The 21319-nt window shown below is 40.0% G+C and overlaps 1 protein-coding gene across 1 annotated transcript in view; it reads left to right on the top strand.

Moving 5' to 3' along the window:
- The window catches only part of tfip11 (tuftelin interacting protein 11), a 34148-nt gene that overhangs the window by 3408 nt on the left and 9421 nt on the right, over positions 1 to 21319 (top strand). Inside the window, exons 2-13 of the mRNA XM_034170154.1 lie at positions 1373 to 1592; positions 4292 to 4448; positions 4535 to 4691; positions 4800 to 4927; positions 5050 to 5211; positions 9089 to 9280; positions 12017 to 12196; positions 12317 to 12451; positions 15240 to 15343; positions 15715 to 15883; positions 16356 to 16599; positions 16757 to 16899. Coding sequence (XP_034026045.1) covers positions 1375 to 1592; positions 4292 to 4448; positions 4535 to 4691; positions 4800 to 4927; positions 5050 to 5211; positions 9089 to 9280; positions 12017 to 12196; positions 12317 to 12451; positions 15240 to 15343; positions 15715 to 15883; positions 16356 to 16599; positions 16757 to 16899 — 1989 coding nt within the window. The 5' untranslated portion in view covers positions 1373 to 1374. The remainder of the gene's footprint in view (positions 1 to 1372; positions 1593 to 4291; positions 4449 to 4534; positions 4692 to 4799; positions 4928 to 5049; positions 5212 to 9088; positions 9281 to 12016; positions 12197 to 12316; positions 12452 to 15239; positions 15344 to 15714; positions 15884 to 16355; positions 16600 to 16756; positions 16900 to 21319) is intronic.

Consider the following 21319-nt stretch of genomic DNA (forward strand, 5'->3'; position numbering starts at 1 on the left):
CTTTTTTTTGTATTGTTTTTTCTCTCTGTTGTAAATAGTCCACAAAGTACCTCCGTTTGTTTACTCTGAAGTCGCGTTTAATCTCAAGAGATTTTGAGAGATTTCCTGCCTGAACTGTAAATGTTCATGTGTGAAATCTGTTCGTGTGTGGTGTTGTTGTCCTTACCGTGTGGCTGCACACCACACACTGTACGACCAAACCTGTTAGATCCATGATTTTTTATCTTCACGTGTGGTCTCTCAGGTTTTGGAAACCTACAGATAATTTTAAAATCCTGTCGTGTGAACCAGGCTTAACAAGAGCCCATGGAGTGAAGTTGCTGGACAGAGGTATTTGGTGATGGCAGTCCTGTGCAGGGGGACAAAGGTCCAAGGCTTCAGGATGCTGATGCTTCCTCTCATACTGTATGTTTGTGAGACTTGAACACTAACCAATGACCTAATGCAACAACTACATGTCTTTGGCCCCCATCTCTCCTCAGAGGATACTTTGGTACCTCTGGAATGACTTTGTATAAAATGAATGGGTTCTTAGGAAGACTCAGATGGGGAATATGACTTGCATGACGATAGGAGGGAGTGTTAGCTGTGACATATAGGCTATGTGGCACATTTCTTTGAGCATGATCCAGCACACAAGTGCCTCAGGGTGAAGGACCCAAGCAGGTGGAGAAAGCTAAGGGTGCACTCAAGTTTTAGCTGGCTGTGGCACATAGATGGCTGTTTTTGAGAGGTGTGGATGGACCAGTTGTCTGAGTGGCTGCCATACAGAGGACCTAAGTCAGTTTTGTGCTGTGGCAGATAAAGTGATGCATGCCACCAGCGCATGCTCCCTGACCTGACCTGGTCTTATTATAACTAAAATTCTGTTATTGACCAGAAAACAATGACAGGGTGACTGAGGTCATGTGTGCTAGTGATTTATACAGAGGGGAACACAACACAGAGGCAGGGTACTGCAGAATTGTTTGTGTGTGTGCGTGTGTGTGTGGGGGGGGATTTGTTAATTTATTTTTGGCTTTTACCCAGCAATTGCCTCAAAGCTTGCCAGTCAAATAATTCCATCCTCAGTGGTGTCTGTCTTGAAGTATTTATCTGTTAGAAAATTCTAACCCATGTATTTAAACAATTAAAGCAACAAAGGTTGAGGAAAAACAATATGGAATGAATCCAGTCAACAAAATCCTGTGCACAAACTCACTTTAAATGTAACTACATCACACGATCAAACAAAAACACCATATAGTTATTTAACCAATCCCTACAGATTTTTAAATTTGAAAAAATTAATCCAGTGTATAAACATACAAAGTTTTTGTTTGAAAATGTTTCGGAATGTTCCTAATATTAAAATGTTTGTTATTGTATCCAGAGATGTCAATGTCGCATCTTTATGGTCGAAGAGGGGAGGAGGAGGCAGAGGAGGAAGCAGGGATAGAGGTGGAGAGCTTTGAGGTAACAGACTGGGATTTGGCCAATGAATTCAATGCAAACCGCGTCAAACACAGACAGACCAAGGAAGAGGCCACTTACGGCATCTGGGCTGAGAAGGACTCTGATGAAGATGAGAGGCCCAGCTTTGGAGGCAAGAGGTAAGACTTGGGTTAATAACTATACTGCTGTTGCCGCAGCCAGTCTGCTCTGTGTAAGCCTGATCCCGTCAGAAGCTAAGCAGAGTGGGTCCTGGTTAGTACTTGGCTGGGAGAATTCTTCAGAAGACCAGGGAATGTGTGTGTTTCTTCAGGAAAAACTGGAGTTGCATCAGGAAGGGCATCTGGCATACAACTTGTGCCAAGTCTCAATGCAGATCTGTGCTGGATCCATTGTGGCAACCACTTACAAATTTAGAGCAGCCGAAAAAGAAGAACTACTATACTGTTGTTGCCCCTTCTCAGTTTGAAAAGAATATTTTAAAATGTTGACAAATGGGCAATTAATCTTCCATTCCAGCTTATTAATTAATCAAAAACCCAGACAGAGCTTTAATTCATTTGAAAGCTTGACTCTTAGTCTTGTCCATCCAAATTGGAAGTCCCAAAAAACAGTTTTATTTGTTATTATCTATCGTCCACCTGGTCGTTACTGTGAGTTTCTCTGTGAATTTTCAGACCTTTTGTCTGACTTAGTGCTTAGCTCAGATAAGATAATTATAGTGGGCAATTTTAACATCCACACAGATGCTGAGAATGACAGCCTCACACTGCATTTAATCTATTATTAGACTCAATTGGCTTTGCTCAAAATGTAAATGAGTCCACCCACCACTTTAATCATATCTTAGATCTTGTTCTGACTTATGGTATGGAAATTGAAGACTTAACAGTATTCCCTGAAAACTCCCTTCTGTCTGATCATTTCTTAATAACATTTACATTTACTCTGATGGACTACCCAGCAGTGGGGAATAAGTTTCATTACACTAGAAGTCTTTCAGAAAGTGCTGTAACTAGGTTTAAGGATATGATTCCTTCTTTATGTTATCTAATGCCATATACCAACACAGTGCAGAGTAGCTACCTAAACTCTGTGAGTGAGATAGATTATCTCATTAATAGTTTTACATCCTCATTGAAGACAACTTTGGATGCTGTAGCTCCTCTGAAAAAGAGAGCCTTAAATCAGAAGTGCCTGACTCCGTGGTATAACTCACAAACTCGCAGCTTAAAGCAGATAACCCATAAGTTGGAGAGGAAATGGCGTCTCACTAATTTAGAAGATCTTCACTTAGCCTGGAAAAAGAGTCTGTTGCTCTATAAAAAAGCCCTCCGTAAAGCTAGGACATCTTACTACTCATCACTAATTGAAGAAAATAAGAACAACCCCAGGTTTCTTTTCAGCACTGTAGCCAGGCTGACAAAGAGTCAGAGCTCTATTGAGCCGAGTATTCCTTTAACTTTAACTAGTAATGACTTCATGACTTTCTTTGCTAATAAAATTTTACTAGAGAAAAAGTTACTCATAACCATCCCAAAGACGTATCGTTATCTTTGGCTGCTTTCAGTGATGCCGGTATTTGGTTAGACTCTTTCTCTCCGATTGTTCTGTCTGAGTTATTTTCATTAGTTACTTCCTCCAAACCATCAACATGTCTATTAGACCCCATTCCTACCAGGCTGCTCAAGGAAGCCCTACCATTATTTAATGCTTTGATCTTAAATATCTTAAATATGATCAGTCTATCTTTATTAGTTGGCTATGTACCACAGGCTTTTAAGGTGGCAGTAATTAAACCATTACTTAAAAAGCCATCACTTGACCCAGCTATCTTAGCTAATTATAGGCCAATCTCCAACCTTCCTTTTCTCTCAAAAATTCTTGAAAGGGTATTTGTAAAACAGCTAACTGATCATCTGCAGAGGAATGGTCTATTTGAAGAATTTCAGTCAGGTTTTAGAATCCATCATAGTACAGAAACAGCATTAGTGAAGGTTACAAATGATCTTCTTATGGCCTCAGACAGTGGACTCATCTCTGTGCTTGTTCTGTTAGACCTCAGTGCTGCTTTTGATACTGTTGACCATAAAATTTTATTACAGAGATTAGAGCATGCCATAGGTATTAAAGGCACTGCGCTGCAGTGGTTTTAATCATATTTATCTAATAGATTACAATTTGTTCATGTAAATGGGGAATCTTCTTCACAGACTAAGGTTAATTATGGAGTTCCACAAGGTTCTGTGCTAGGACCAATTTTATTCACTTTATACATGCTTCCCTTAGGCAGTATTATTAGACGGCATTGCTTAAATTTTCATTGTTACGCAGATGATACCCAGCTTTATCTATCCATGAAGCCAGAGGACACACACCAATTAGCTAAACTGCAGGATTGTCTTACAGACATAAAGACATGGATGACCTCTAATTTCCTGCTTTTAAACTCAGATAAAACTGAAGTTATTGTACTTGGCCCCACAAATCTTAGAAACATGGTGTCTAACCAGATCCTTACTCTGGATGGCATTACCCTGATGTCTAGTAATACTGTGAGAAATCTTGGAGTCATTTTTGATCAGGATATGTCATTCAATGCGCATATTAAACAAATATGTGGGACTGCTTTTTTTGCATTTACGCAATATCTCTAAAATTAGAAAGGTCTTGTCTCAGAGTGATGCTGAAAAACTAATTCATGCATTTATTTCCTCTAGGCTGGACTATTGTAATTCATTATTATCAGGTTGTCCTAAAAGTTCCCTGAAAAGCCTTCAGTTAATTCAAAATGCTGCAGCTAGAGTACTGACAGGGACTAGAAGGAGAGGGCATATCTCACCCATTATTTATTCCCTAGGTCTAAGGACTATGCTGCTCCAGTGAACTTTGTAAGTGCAGGGCTGCGTAAGAGTGCTGCAGAAGAGAAGCAGCAAAAAGGTGAAAAAGGCACTGATGAGTCTGATGAAGACACCAGTGTTACTCCTTCCCTTGCTGCACCCAAAAAACTCCAAATGGTAAACCTTTGTGTTTTAAGAAAAACAAAGGCATGTGTGAAATGATAATTGTCATGTGGTATAATTATTATGTTTTTACTTATCAGGGTAACTTGCGTGGAAAAAAGTCCCACAGATTTGTAGCTGGCATACAGTCAGGGAAAGGAATTGGCAGCTGGGAAAAGCACACAAGAGGGATTGGACAAAAACTGCTGCAGAAAATGGGATACGAACCAGGAAAAGGCTTGGGCAAGAATGCTCAAGGTGAGTAAAACAGAAGCCAGTAGGTTTCTTTGATATTTTAAACAATGGGATGGGACAGTTGATTATAGTATAAATGTTTTCTCACATTGCTTCCTCTCACTGTTGCAGGTATTATAAACCCCATTGAAGCAAAGGTTCGCAAAGGCAAGGGAGCAATCGGTGCCTATGGTGAGGAACAAACCAAACAGTCTCTTCAGGATTTTCCTGTGGTTGACTCAGAAGAGGAGGAGGACAAGGTAATGTAGATATTACTTGTGTCTCCTTTCCCATCCTGATTCACTGTTAATTGCAAAGGAGAGGTAAGAATATAGGAATCAGCCAAAGTTATTGTAAGCTGAGCCTCTGTTTCTGCTTGTAGGAGTTTCAGAAAGAGCTAGGCCAGTGGCGTAAGGATCCTGGAGGCTCCGGAGGAAAGAAGAAGCCCAAATACTCGTACAAGACTGTCGAAGAGCTGAAGGCTAAAGGGAAGCTGGCAGGGAGGAGTACAGCCACAACTGGTGGAGATTCTATCAAACTTAAGGTATGTTTGGAAATGCACTGGTGTAATAATTGGTTAGCTCCTATCTCATGTGAATATATTTTTTTTAACAAAATAATAAATAACTTAGCTTGGAACACAGCATTACATTGATTGTGTTGATATTGCACCCAGGCTGTCAGAATTTTTCAGCCTTTACTTCAGCTCATTACCTAGTAGAACCATGAAAGATAACTTTAATCACTGGATGAACTTCCCAGTACTACGTATAGTTAAAATAAAATTACATTCAAAATCCTGTCATAGGTCATCTGTGTTTTTTCAGTGCTACAAGTTGCACCAACAAAAAGCAGTGTTGGTCTTGTGAATTCATAGTTACTAGTTTGTGCGAGCAAAACTCAACAAAAACAAACCAATGATTTCTAGGCTGCAAAACAGAACATTTCAAGGAGGTTTAAAAAGACCAAATGTTATATTATTGATTGCTTATAGGACTTGCTATTTGTTGTGAGGAGGACTCAGCAGATTCAGTCAATTTTAAGGAAACATATGTTACCTGGATGACTGACACCTTTAGGCAGATTAGGGCCCTGTCACACCATGATGATTTATCCAGCATATGCTGACAGTCCAGTTTCCACCGAGCAGTCTTGGTCAGTACTGCATGGTATGGTGCAGGTCAGAACGGTTAAGTCTGGTTAGGTTTGTGTTTCCACCGCTGGCACAATCCTTTTGTTTGGCAAGTGGAGCACATAAATATTGACGAGCACATCATCGAGCATGCGTACACCGTTGCGCAGCCTCTCCCCCCCCCCCCCCCCCCCGCATGGAGGCCAAACAGAGTAATTTAACTTTTTTTTTATTTTATTTTATTTTTGTCTTGATGGATTATGGGATTTTATTTTCATCACGAGCAGAATGCTGAACAATCGACTGATGTCTGTGGTAAATGCTGACGTGAAATGAATGAGGCGCTCTGACTCTTTCATCTTTTAAAATTTCTTAATTAATTAAGTTGATTTTCTTGTTGTTGGCACAAATAGCAGCAGAAGGTGATCTCTGGTTCAGGCTGAGAGACAACACAGAGGGACTTCTTTAAAAATGTTATGTTTCTTCAGCTTCAACAAGGAACTAAAGTATTTTCAGACATTGTTTTCCAAAGTCAGGGCACTTTCTCTGGATAAGTTTTCGTGGTTTCTAGAGACCTCTCAACCACAAGACTCTGATACCAGTGATCTTGAAACCACAGCAATCTTGGAACCACTACACAAAACTTATGAAAAATGGTGAAAAATCTCCTGTTTTTTTTTTGTTTTGTTTTTTTTTCTTTCTTTCTTTCTTTGTAACGTCATTTCTAACACTGAACGGCATGTACTCGTCACCCTGATTTGAAGTCCGCTGCAGAAAACACGCTGTGCTTTGTACCAGTTCCACAACGCAGTGGCTCCGAGGTCGTATCGTACTGCTGTCACTGAGGTTGTTTGTTTCCGAGGTCTCCAGTTACTGTTGTCGTCAGGCTGTGATGATGAATCGGACTAAAATGACCAGGTAAGATTAAGACCAGGAAAGATTTGTATTTAATCAGTGTGTGAGTGGTTTTAATATTTGTAACAGTTGGAATTGTTCGCATGCGAACTGCATCTTTCAGTTGTTCAGCCAATCAATGGACAGCTTCAGTGGACCTATTTTTACTTATGAGTAACTTACAAGAAACGTGCAGTTGCATAACTGTTGCATAACTTACCTACAGCTTATGGCCCGTGTATGCGGGACGTATCAGCCATGCGCTGGCATGCATCAGAAATATTGTGCATGCCCAACGTATTTTGACATACTCTGCGTATTACGACATCAGCGTGCTTCAATGTGCTCTTAACTTATACAAAACTTACCGATAACATATTAGATGTATGCCAGTGTTTTTAATACAGTCAGCATACGCTGGCTAGATCATCAAGGTGTGACAGGGGTGTTACTTGTGCTATTTCCTTGCAAGTCAAATGCAGTATCTTGTTAAATGGATACTTCACTGATCAAAATAACTCTTGGAATAAACTGAACCAATTTCAAACCTTTTCCTGTAATATATATAGTGCATCCAGAAAGTATTCATCTCACTTTTTCCACATTTTATGTTAGTCTTATTCCACAATGGATGGAATAAATTTTTTTACTCAAAATTCTACATACAATACCACATAATGACAATGTGAAAGGGTTTTCTTTTTGTTTGTTTTTTTATTTTATATATATATATATATATATATATAAGAAGTCGCATATACATAAATATTTGCAGCCTTTGCCATGAAGCTCAAAACTGAGCTCAGGTGCCTCCTGCTTCGAGTGATAATCCTTGATGTTTCTACAGCTTAATTGGAGTCCACCTGCGGTAAATTCAGTTGATTGGACATGATTTGGAAAGACACACACCTGTCTACATATAAGGTCCCACAGTTGAATGCCAGGCATCATGTTTGGAGGAAACCAGGCACCATCCCTACGGTAAAGCATGGTGGTGGCAGCATCATGCTGTGGGGATGTTTTGCAGCAACAGGAACTGGGAGACTAGTCAGGATTGAGGGAAAGATGAATGCAGCAATGTACAGAGAATTCCTGGATGAAAACTTGCTCAAAGTGCTTTTGACCTCAGATTGGGGCGACGGTTCATCTTTCAGCAGGACAGTGACCCTAAGCACACGGCCAATATATCAAAGGAGTGGCTTCAGGACAATTCTGTGAATGTCCTTGAGTGTCCCAGCCAGAGGCCAGACCTGAATCTGACTGAACATCTCTAGAGAGATCTGAAAATGGCTGTGCAACGACGCTCCCCATCCAACCTGATGGAGCTTGAGAGGTGCTGCAAAGAGCAATGGGCAAAAACTGCCCAAAGATAGGTGCACCAAGCTTGTGGCATCATATTCAAGAACATTGTAATTCTGTAATTGCTACCAAAGGTACATCAACAAAGTATTGAGCAAAAGCTGTGAATACTTGCGTACATGTAATTCCTTAGATTTTTTATTTTTAATAAATTTGCAAAGATTAAAAAAAAAATCTTATCATTATGGGGTGTTAGTAGACTTTTGAGGGGGGAAAAATAAATTTACTCCATTGTGGAATAAGGCTGTAACATAAACTGTGGAAAGAGTGGAGCACTGCGAATACTTTCTGGATGCACTGTAACTTTTAGGTGAGGACACAGTTCTGCCTTTTCTATTGTGAAGGATCAGGACACTTTTAAGATTTAGGTCTCACCTTGACTAGAGTACACATTTGCATGTTTGGCCTCAATGCTTCACAGATGTTGGTTTGTCAAGTAAAACAGACCACGACAGCTGTGATTGAGAAGCGTAGAGCTGCTGGTGTACAATATGGATTGCATCCTTAGCAAAATTATTAACTAATCTAATTTTAATCTGCATTAATTAATTAATTAATTAATTAACTAACTATGCACTGCATATTACAAACCAATGCATTTTTTATTTACATTTCCAAAAATAAATGAACATATGTTCAATTTTTACATTCTGAGTTAAAGAATTCAGTGAAGTACTTGTTTTCATTCACATCAGCGTGTATTTATCGCTGCTGAATATATCAGATGCTTTAAAAATACCAACACATGAACTCAGCACTGTTTGTCTTACATCATTGCCAGGCATCTTTCTAAAAGAGGCACTATGCCTCTCAATTTTATAATAACCATTTGTCACATGAACTGTACAAAGGATGTGAGAGCCTGAATATTTGAAATACTGTTCCTCATTCATTTTAAGTGAAAAAATGCATGTATGCTGGTTGCAACAAAGTTAAGGAATTGTGTAAATTTTGTTGTTCCATTTCACAAATCTCTGTGGTATTTTGCTACATATATTTTGCTACTATTTTGCCCTGTGTTTCTTCCCATCTCTAGATAATAGATATGACTGGAAAGCAGCAGAAGGTTTATTACAATTACAGTCAGATGACCAACAGACACAGTGTTCCAGATGAAGGTCCACCGAATATATCTGCGAAGGATGAGAAAGGATCTGGCTTTGCACTTCCTGAGCTCGAACATAACCTGCAGTTACTGATCGATCTCACGGAACAGGACATATTACAGGTAGATCACACAATTTTTGTTTTGAAGTGTCACACAAATCAGTGGGGTCAATCGGGCAGATACCTTGTGCCTTTGTTCTCCAGCCAGTCATACAGTCAAGTCCGTACGTATTTGGACAATGACACAATGTGTGTGATTTGGCCTCTGTACTACAATGGAGCTGAATTGAAACAGTCAGAATGTGTCTGTAGTTTAGAGTTTAAGCTTTAATTCAAGGGGTTAAACAAAGTATCGCATTAACCATTTAGGGATTACAGCCAGTTGCATAAATGATGCCTCTGTTTACAGAGTCCATAAGTAATTGGACCAACTAAACATCATTAGTTATGCAGCTTCATCATGGAGTAGCACAAAGAAGGATTTCTTAAAAATATGTGAAGTTTCAGCTACAGTTTGGCAGAAGGCACATGGGAGAACTGACCCTAAATCTTATATGAAAATCCTTCTCAGTGCCATTCCACCATGAAGCTGTAACTGGTGGCTTGACAGACAAAATTTTCACTTTGGAGTTTCTCCAATTACAGCCACAGAAGCCTACATCTTCTTCACAGTTGTTAGGTGTCGTGGTGGCTTCTCTCATTTGTGTTCTCGTTGCATGGTCACTCAGTTTTTGAGAACTGCCTCCTCCATACAAATTTACTATAGAATACCATACTGTTGTAATTTTTTTATAGGGTTGAACGATTATAGGCCTGGCCAGTTGTCGGCGCCGATATTCAGCATTCTTGTGGATATGTGTATCAGCTTCACTGTGAGCTGCAGCATTTCTGTTTGTCTGAGTAAAAGAAAAAACTTCATCAAAATCCTTCATTAAATAATTGGGAGTTCCTCCTGTGTCTGTAGCTGCTGTTGTATTCAGAAATTAATGGTTTATTTTACAGATTAAAGGCTTCATGTTTCCAAAAAGCTTAGTGTTTCCTCAACGGGAGAAAACGCTAAACAGAACAGACTGTGTTTGAATTGAGGAGAGGGGAGTGGTTTTGTAGAGGGGACTGGTGAGGAGGAAGAGTGTGAGATAGAGAAGAGGGATTCACTCATTGTCACATGAAAATAAAAGTTATGGTTTTCATGGAAGGCTTATGAACTGTACAAGCCATTTACTGTTAACAGATGATCATGTGTTCATTTGTGTGTACAGCGCACTTTAACTCTAAACAGTCATTAATGCAGCGGAGGAACTTAACAATCTTAAAGATCATCTACAGCACACAGCCTCACTTTGTAAAACAGGAAAGTGTGCAAAACTGATTCAGAAAGTTTTTCATCCAGGTTTTATCCTTTACGGTGAAATCAGTCCAGGTTCAGATAAGACAGTTATTAAAAGGGTTATCTTAAATAATAATAATAATAATAATAATGCAATCCCACTCAAAAATGTTGAAAGAAAAACAGAAAAACTACCTGACACAACTGATTAAAGCTGCCGGACCCACAGCAGCTTTAATTCAGTGAGGCAGATAGCTCAATCAGACAATTTAACACCGTGAGGCAGTTTTGAAGAAGGGAGCAAATGCTATATCCATCAAATACTAATGTGTTTTCAGCTGTTATTTATGACCTACGCATAAGGTAAAATGACATGAAATAATAGAAATATGAAATTTGCATCATTTAAGTTAAATTGCCTCAAGTTATGGCTCTTACAATAGATTACAAAGCATTACAAATCTCAATTTATTCTGCTTCACATAGACCAATTGATGTCTGAGATGTATCCATCATATGGAGCAAATGGCCCCTTACTTCAGGCACCGAGGGGCCATTAGCCCATGCTACTTTTTTAAAATATGAATGGCTGCTTTCTGGTTTGTAGCAAAGTCCCGCCCACAGTATCACTTGATTTGTTAGAAAAGTTCAGCCTGTGTGCTGTCCCACGGACTGGCATAGAAGAACATAGCAGTGTGCAGATGGGAGCTGTGTCAGCCATATTTGTTAATTTGTTCAACTTCATAATGTTATTTACAACTCCTTGCACTTTTTGTGTAAAGGTCATGTTGAAAGGTTCTGTCAAATAAATATATGCTGCAAAACACTTAAAGAAAGTTTTGTGTTAAGAGTGTGCTGTGCTAAATTTTTACACTTTTTACTCCAAGAAAATATCGGCCTCAAATATCAGTATCAGCCTCCAAACCTTGCCGATCATCGGTATCATATCGGCCCTTAAAAATCTATATCAGTCGACCACTAAGTTTTTACTGAGTGATCTAAATGAAGTCCAAGACTTATTCAGTGACTTGGAAATTTTCATGTATCCATTCCCTGACTTGTTTAGAGAAAACTGTCTGTAGAAGTGATAATTGTGAGGATTTTGTGATGATTTGTGTTTTTTAATCCTTAATATATTGTCCAACTACTTCTGGCTACACTGGCTCTGAAATGGAAACAATGTGTACAAGTGGCTGTAATTCTTAAATGGTAAATGCAATATTTTTGTTATAACCGTTTAATTAAAGCAGAAGGTCTACACTACAAGCAGATATTGTTTCATTTCAACTCCTTTAGTCATGGTGAATGTATGAATGGTGATTGTCATTGACCTTGTTCAGCATTTATGACAGTACAGTATGACACTACAGCCTGCTGGCTGCCAGATGATGGATAACAACATCATCAAACAAACTCTTGGCTTCAATGGCCAGTCTTACTTAAGTTATGTAAATGGACACAACCAAACTTGCTTTGCCTTTTTTTTTTTTTTTTTCTTTTTTTTAACTGCTCTCCCTACAATTGTTGTAGTCAGCCAGACGACTTCAGCATGAAAGAGATGTAGTGGTGTCTCTTTGCCACGAGTCGTCTGCACTGCAGACTAGACTTAAGACAGAGCAGGAGGCCATCCAGAGGATGGAGGCTGTCTTGGCTCTGGTGGAGCGATTTCCGTCTGGGGAGACAGCACCAGGGGAAGGGCCGACTCTACAGGTTCGTAGCAAATAATAAATCCAGCAATGTGCACATACTGGTCACAGTCATATTCATGAAATGGTTGTAGTTTATTTAGTTATTCAGCTATTTAATTTTTGTGCTCCACTGTTTGTTCAGGAATGTGCTTGCATCTTTAAGACCTTGCAAGAAGACTATTATGAAGAATACGTGACAATGGCACTGGCTGACTTGGCTGCAGCTGTCATTCACCCATTACTCATAGCAAAAGTTCGCTCCTGGGATCCTCTGAAGGTATTTCTTTGCAAGTCTCATTTAGCATTTAGAAAACCCTGTCAGAAAAAATAATTAAAGATTATAAATATGTGGCAACCTGGTTCAAAGATGCTGCTGTTGCAGTAGTGACGCAGGCCTGCATTCCCCAACAACAACTTCTATTAGTTGGATGGATACAGTAGTGTAGGTGGTGGAAATGCCACTGTCTAATCTCATAATTTTACTTATATTGATGTTGACCCAGTCAATCAACATTTATTTATAAAGCGCTTTACAGCAGCCAAATGGTGTCCAAAGTGCTTTACAGTAAAACACAGATTCACAAAAATAAAAATAAACTACACATACAACAAAGTAAAAACAGAACATGTCACCTCTCCACTAGGTGTTAAAAGCCACCTTAAATAAATGTCTTTATTGTAGATTTAAAAAGTGCTAGGTCAGGAATAGTGTGTAAGTGGAGAGGTAGCTTGTTCCACAGTCTTGGGCCAGCTACCGCAAACTTGACCCAGGTACATTATCTATTTTAATACCTGTCATTGTGTTTAAATTTCAACAGGCTTTAGGTCACAATTTTTAGTGCTTTGGAAGAAGGTCCATAGGACTAATGTCATCAAGAATCATTAGTCCATAATGTCATCAAGAATCATTAGTCCATAGGACTAATGATTCTTGATGATCATGCACGGTGTGCTGTGTGCTGTCCAGTTATTTTCTGATTGAATCCCATGTGGGCCCCAAGCAGGGGCAAAAAATTTTTTTAAAGTTTTCACACTGTTCAATTCATTGCAAACAATTGCTTTAATAACTTTTTGTCAAATTTTGCATAAAGATTCCTAGGGAGGCTGCCTACAGACAACAACAACAACAAAAAAAAAAACCTAAATTTCCTTGAATCATTTTTAGGATCCTCTCACAATGGTAACAAATACCGTTTTTCACATGGTTCAATTTATTGCAGACAATCTGTTCAATAAATCTTTTTTTTTTCTTTTTCTAATTTTGCCTTAAGATTCTTTGGGAGGCTGCCTACAGACCAAAAAACAAAACCAAAAAGCCATCATTTTCAATCCTTCTATCGGTCCCCAGTTCTGCCAAAAGTGCCACAAATGCATACTCAATTTATAGCTGAATAACTGGTCAGTACGTTTTTCCTTGATTCTGCAGATTGCTTCATTAAATAAGTATCTACCTTCACAAAAATTTTTATTAGCCTTGAATCAGTGATGCCAGTATTTGGTCAAAATTACTCTTTTGGACCAAAGGACTTCAGGTTTTCTTGACTCTGTTTTTATAATTCTGTTATAACTGGTTCTTATAAACATCTTTGCCATTACAGTTTGCAACTGTGTTATTGGCAGTGTTTTCTAACAATTGAATATATCTTAATTTGAAATTTGTAATTGGTTTCCATCACTTTAATCTTCTGCTTTGGCAACAGCGTAAAGACAGTGAGTTTGTCCATCCAAACCAGCTTGTGTATGCCATAATAACTCCAAAATAATAAATTTGTCATCTTGTAAACCACCAAATTAAAAGAACATATAATACGAACTTTGATCCACCACATCATTAGAAAGGCTAACTTTGTTTTGCATGTGTAATGCCTCATAGTCTGCCGTGTTCTGGATCGTTAGTGGATAAATTATCAAAAAATTAACAGCTGTGGTTTAAATCGCATCTAGTTTGTCTGCCTCCCGAATACTGGACACATTATGTGCTTGTCACTCAACTTCCCCCTGCTTACAGATTAGCAACCACAGGGAGAAACATGATTCCCAGCATGAGGGGACACTTGGGACAAAATACACAACAGAATGGAAAACTAAAACTGGTGTCGCCGACCAAACGGTCCCCCCTAAAAATCAGTCTGCCCTGCCTTCACTGCACATGCGTCATTTCTGAGCATCAGCAGCGGTTCACCGTTTATCAGCTCATTTCTACATAAAACTGCACTCCAGTCATCATCTATCTCAGCAACAGATATCTGAAGCTTTTGTACAACAATCATTTCCACATAAATACAGCATGATTTCATAATAAAAGATGAGGGAAGCGATCACAGCGCCACAGCAACACAGTCATGCTGCTGCTCCTATACGTCATTTCAAAGCGGCAGTAACGACTCGCCAATTATCACCTCATTTTCTGTTTATAACGGCCTTGTTACTGCTTAAACCTGACTTTAGAATAATTTAAGAGGTTTTACCTTGTCATCTGATGATTTAACGATCACATTAATCCATTTGATCGCGTTGGGTGTAGAATCCATCTCACGTGCTTCTGTGGTCCCAAATGACGCATGCACAGTGAAGGCAGGGTGGACTGATTTTTTTTTTTGGGTGGGGGGGGGGGCGTTCGGTCGGCAACACTTGATTAAACAATGGGCAGAACATGTGGCTGGGGATGTCAAAACTTTTTGTCTGTATTACACATTAGTGATTGCGAAATTGAAACACTTATGTGAAATGTTTTTTAACATTGTTCTGGAGTCCATTTCAAAAGGAAACCATCACGAGCTGTGCTGAATACTGCTTCATTTACTCACCGGCTGCTTCACAAGGTTCCAGCTGATTTGGCCACTGTGTTGAATCATTAATACACAAGTAAAGCAAGTAGGATCACACTGTTTTTGAATTTCATATGAACGGGCTACAGTCAGCACATAGTCTGTATGTGCACGTACAGTGCTTGTTTTACAAGTGCTTTAACTTGCAACTTTTTACAATGGGTGCTGCACAATTTAAGATATTTGGTTTGGCATGCTGATTAATACGTTATCATTCTGTCCTCTGTGACATTTTAGGACAGCTCTTACTGCCTGGAAGACATTGGTCAGTGGAGAGCAATCCTCGAATCCAGAGACGTCCTCTCGACTGCTCCAGATTCAAAAATGGACCCTTACCACAGGTCCGTTTACAGGCACATTCTGAATGTTCAGCACTTATTTTGCTTTATGCTGAAATGTGCCCCCCCAATTGACCTTACATTTGATTGAATATATGTTTAATTGAGTTATTGTGTAATGGATGACTGGTTGGTGAGGAGTGCACTCTACCAGCTTTACTGAGAACTCCTCCCTTGGGGTGCCGAGCCACTTGCTTCATTTCATAATGTTGTATGTATGTCGTCTGTCAGGGGACCTAGCTCAGAGACACCTTGATGATTTTCCTGTCTGATCATGGAATTAAACCTGTCATCTTCTAGTCACAAGCCTGCTTCTCTAAGCTTTCCCCATTTCAGATGTGATCTTGATGACATACGTTTTGTTTGGTTTTCAGACTGTTGTGGGAGGTGTGGATCCCGGTGATGCGGTCCTGTGTGTCAAGCTGGCAGCCTCGTATGGTCGGGCCAATGGTGGATTGTGTGGAGGTGTGGTCTCCTCTTCTCCCCGTGTGGATCCTGGATCACCTGCTGGAGCAGTTTGTTTTACCCCGGCTGCAGCGAGAGGCAATACACAAACACACAAACTGACCTTCAATCATTATGCTGAAAATTTTTTTAAAAAGCTGTAATTATTGTTAACGTTTTGGATTTAGCATCCACAGATTCAAACCACTTGAACTGCAAAAAGTACAAATGTATTTAGGGATTTCTCAAATTCTTGTGGATTGAGCTGAAATTTTAACCCAAAAAAAAAAAAAAAAATCATTAAACCTCCCTAAAGGATTTTATCCTGTTTGGATGACTAAATGACGATGTTATGGAAGTCCAGATTATGATTTAAACTTTTGGCCGTATTATCTGGCAGTAAAAAGTAGGCTTTGCTGTACTCAGCCCTACTTTTGTGTCTGGACCTGCTACTGTTTTTCAGAGGTGACTCTTGACATCTGTGGAAATGCATGTTGTCTTGATTTTAGTCATTCATGACATACTTTTGTTTTGCTTCTGATGCCCATCCCTTATATTTCATGTTTATTAGGTGGACAGTTGGAACCCATTAACTGACACAGTGCCCATCCACTCCTGGCTCCACCCTTGGCTGCCTCTGCTCCAGTCACGGCTTGAGCCCCTTTACCCGCCCATCAGGAGCAAACTAGCTAACGCCTTACAGCGCTGGCATCCCAGCGACGCCTCGGCCCGCCTCATCCTGCAGCCGTGGAAAGATGTGTTCACTCCAGGAGCATGGGAGGCCTTCATGGTGAAAAACATAATTCCCAAATTAGGTATATATGTTCAAGCCTTAGCTTTGAGTACACTATAGGAAACAGTTGGTTTTTTTTTTTGGTTTTTTTTTAACTCTCACTGCCCCCCTGGAGTCTGTCCAAATTCAGTTTTCTGTCTCCTTCCTTTTCACACTGATTTTTCTTCATCCCTCCACAGCTCTTTGTCTGGGAGAGCTTGTTATTAACCCTCACCAGCAGCAGATGGAGCCATTTCACTGGGTAATGGACTGGGAGGGAATGCTGTCTCCTTCCAGTCTGGTGTCCTTGCTGGACAAAAACTTCTTCTCAAAGTGGCTGCAGGTTAGTGAATATTACTTACAGAGACCTGAGTGTTATTACCATGTAATCTACCACAGCTCATCATTGTGCATTTGTATTTCGAAGTTGGCTTGGAAAAAAGTTATGGTTTATGAAGAGATGATGGTGCTCGGGTTAAGGAAGTGTGTTCCAAAAATCTTCCCTAATTTTTCCTTTTATCTTGTTCTTTTAATCATTAGACATGTTTTTCTTTGAGCATTATGCAAACACTTTTTTTTTCCTTTTGACAGCAATATTTCTAAACACTTGGATGGTGTTAACATTGAGATCATTAAGATAATTTGTCTGAATGTAAGCTACAACCTATGGAAGCGTATTGCATTCACTGGATAAAAACAAAATTAGACTGCTAATCTCGTAATTACGAGAAAAGATCTCATAATTACGAGATCAGGCTATCGCTTCCATACAATGGGCTTTCGTACTTCCAGTCCCTCAGTAAAGACAAGCATGAGAATTCCCCAGTCATAATCAAAAATTGGCCAGTTTGTAACCGCCAACACTGTATGTGTCGGCACGCCACTTTTATGCACACACGAAGTGTGGATTTTCCCACTAAACTGTTCCTGGATGAATGAAACTCCTCCAGGGAGACAGGGCATCCCGACTGGCCGCTCTTTGTCCCTCGGTGGTCGGTGGGGCTGTGTGATTGAAAGCTGGAAGTCTGGGCGAGACATGTCTCCTTTTGGTGACACGCCTTGTGCCCCTTCCTGAACATTCATCCAGAAGCACCTTAGGGGAAAATCCACACTTTGTGTTTGATTACAGTGTGTTATCATTGTCTAACCTTAGCCCACTTCTTTACTGAGGGACTTGAAGTATGGAATATACAATCCCTGGCAATAATTATGGAATCACTGGCCTCGGAGGATGTTCATTCAGTTGTTTAATTTTGTAGAAAAAAAGCAGATCACAGACATGACACAAAACTAAAGTTATTTCAAATGGCAACTTTCTGGCTTTAAGAAACACTATAAGAAATCAGGAAAAATAATTGTGGCAGTCAGTAAGGGTTACTTTTTTAGACCAAGCAGAGGGAAAAAAATATGGAATCACTCAATTCTGAGGAATAAATTATGGAATCACCCTGTAAATTTTCATCCCCAAAACTAACACCTGCATTAAATCAGATCTGCTCGTTAGTCTGCATCTAAAAAGGAGTGATCACACCTTGGAGAGCTGTTGCACCAAGTGGACTGACATGAATCATGGCTCCAACACGAGAGATGTCAATTGAAACAAAGGAGAGAATTATCAAACTCTTAAAAGAGGGTAAATCATCACGCAATGTTGCAAAAGATGTTGGTTGTTCACAGTCAGCTGTGTCTAAACTCTGGACCAAATACAAACAACATGAGGTTGTTAAAGGCAAACATACTGGTAGACCAAGGAAGACATCAAAGCGTCAAGACAGAAAACTTAAAGCAATATGTCTCAAAAATCGAAAATGCACAACAAAACAAATGAGGAACGAATGGGAGGAAACTGGAGTCAACGTCTGTGACTGAACTGTAAGAAACCACCTAAAGGAAATGGGATTTACATACAGAAAAGCTAAACGAAAGCCATCATTAACACCTAAACAGAAAAAAACAAGGTTATAATGGGCTAAGGAAAAGCAATCGTGGACTGTGGATGACTGGATGAAAGTCATATTCAGTGATGAATCTTGAATCTGCATTGGGCAAGGTGATGATGCTGGAACTTTTGTTTGGTGCCGTTCCAATGAGATTTATAAAGATGACTGCCTGAAGAGAACATGTAAATTTCCAGTCATTGATGATATGGGGCTGCATGTCAGGTAAAGGCACTGGGGAAATGGCTGTCATTACATCATCAATAAATGCACAAGTTTACGTTGATATTTTGGACACTTTTCTTATCCCATCAATTGAAAGGATGTTTGGGGATGATGAAATAATTTTTCAAGATGATAATGCATCTTGCCATAGAGCAAAAACTGTGAAAACATTCCTTGCAAAAAGACACATAGGGTCAATGTCATGGCCTGCAAATAGTCCGGATCTTAATCCAATTGAAAATCTTTGGTGGAAGTTGAAGAAAATGGTCCATGACAAGGCTTCAACCTGCAAAGCTGATCTGGCAACAGCAATCAGAGAAAGTTGGAGCCAGATTGATGAAGAGTACTGTTTGTCACTCATTAAGTCCATGCCTCAGAGACTGCAAGCTGTTATAAAAGCCAGAGGTGGTGCAACAAAATACTAGTGATGTGTTGGAGCGTTCTTTTGTTTTTCATGATTCCATAATTTTTTCCTCAGAATTGAGTGATTCCGTATTTTTTCCCCTCTGCTTGGTCTAAAAAAAAGTAACCGTTACTGACTGCCACAATTTTTTTTTCCTGATTTCTTATAGTGTTTCTTAAAGCCAGAAAGTTGCCATTTGAAATGACTTTAGTTTTGTGTCATGTCTGTGATCTGCTTTTTTTCTACAAAATTAAACAACTGAATGAACATCCTCCGAGGCCGGTGATTCCATAATTTTTGCCAGGGGTTGTATATACAGTGAGGAAAATAAGTATTTGAACACCCTGCGATTTTGCAGTTCTCCCACTTAGAAATCATGGAGGGGTCTGAAATTTTCATCTTAGGTGCATGTCCACTGTGAGAGACATAATCTAAAAAAAAATCCAGAAATCACAATGTATGACTTTTAAATAATTTATTTTCATGTTACTGCTGCAAGTAAGTATTTGAACACCTGTGAAAATCAATGTTAATATTTGGTACAGTAGGCTTTGTTTGCAATTACAGAGGTCAAACGTTTCCTGTAGTTCTTGATCAAGTTTTCACACACTGCAGCAGGGATTTTGGTACACTCCTCCATTCAGATCTTCTCCAAATCTTTCAGGTTTGGAGTTTTGGCTCCCTCCAAAGATTTTCTATTGAGTTCAGGTCTGGAGACTGGCCAGGCCACTCCAGGACCTTGAAATGCTTCTTGCGGAGCCCCTCCTTAGTTGCCCTGGCTGTGTGTTTGGGGTCATTGTCATGCTGGAAGACCCAGCCATGACCCATCTTCAATGCTCTTATTGAGGGAAGGAGGTTGTTTGCCAAAATCTTGCAATACATGACCCCATCCATCCTCACTTCAATACGGTGCAGTCGTCCTGTCCCCTTTGCAGAAGAGCACCCCCAGAGTATGATGTTTCCACCCCCATGCTTCACAGTTGGGATGGTTTTCTTGGGGTTGTTCTCATCCTCTAAACATGGTAAGTGGATCTGGAAAAATCCAGAAAACACAATGTATGATTTTTTTTTTTTTATAATTTCTTTGTATGTTACTGCTGCAAATAAGTATTTCAACACCTGTGAAAATCAGTGTTAATATTTGGTACAGTAGCCTTTGTTTGCAATTACAGAGGTCAAACATTTCCTGTAGTTTTTCACCAGGGTTGCACACACTGCAGCAGGGATTTTGGCCCATTCCTCCACACAGATCTTCTCTAGGTCAACCAGGTTACTGGGCTGTCGCTGAGAAACATGGAGTTTGAGCTCCCTCCAAAGATTTTCTATTGGGTTTAGGTCTGGAGACTGGCTAGGCCACTCCAGAACCTTGATATGCTTCTTACGGAGCCACTCCTTGGTTATCCTGGCTGTGTGCTTCGGGTCATTGTCATGTTGGAAGACCCATCCATGACCCATCTTCAATGCTCTAACTGAGGGAAGGAGGTTGTTCCCCAAAATCTCGCAATACATGGCCCTGGTCATCCTCTTCTTAATACAGTGCAGTCGTCCTGTCCCATGTGCAGAATAACACCCCCAAAGCATGATGCTTCCACCCCCATGCTTCACAGTAGGGATGGTGTTTTTGGGATGGTACTCAGCGTTCTTCTTCCTCCAAACATGGCGAGTGGAATTAAGACCAAGAAGTTCTATTTTGGTCTCATCTGACCACATAACTTTCTCCCATGACTCCTCTGGATCATCCAAATGGTCATGGGCAAACTTAAGATGGGCCTGGACGTGTGCTGATTTAAGCAGGGGAATCTTCCATGCCATGCATGATTTTAACTCATGACGTCTTAGTGTATTACCCACAGTAACCTTGGAAACAGTGGTGCCAGTTCTCTTCAGGTCATTGACCAGCTCCTCCCGTGCAGTTCTGTGCTGATTCCTCACCTTTCTTAGGATCATTGATACGCCACGAGATGGGATCTTGCGTGGAGCTCCAGTCCGAGGGAGATTGACAGTCATGTTTAGCTTCTTCCATTTTCTAATAATTGCTCCAACAGTTGATCTTTTTTCACCAAGCTGCTTGGCAATTGCCCCGTAGCCCTTCCCAGCCTTGTGGAGGTCTACAATTTTGTCTCTGGTGTCTTTGGACAGCTCTTTGGTCTTAGCCATGTTAATAGTTGGAGTCTTACTGATTGTGTGGGGTGGACAGG

The sequence above is a fragment of the Thalassophryne amazonica genome, chromosome 5, assembly GCF_902500255.1.
Source record: "Thalassophryne amazonica chromosome 5, fThaAma1.1, whole genome shotgun sequence".
In the NCBI taxonomy this organism is placed as follows: domain Eukaryota; kingdom Metazoa; phylum Chordata; class Actinopteri; order Batrachoidiformes; family Batrachoididae; genus Thalassophryne; species Thalassophryne amazonica.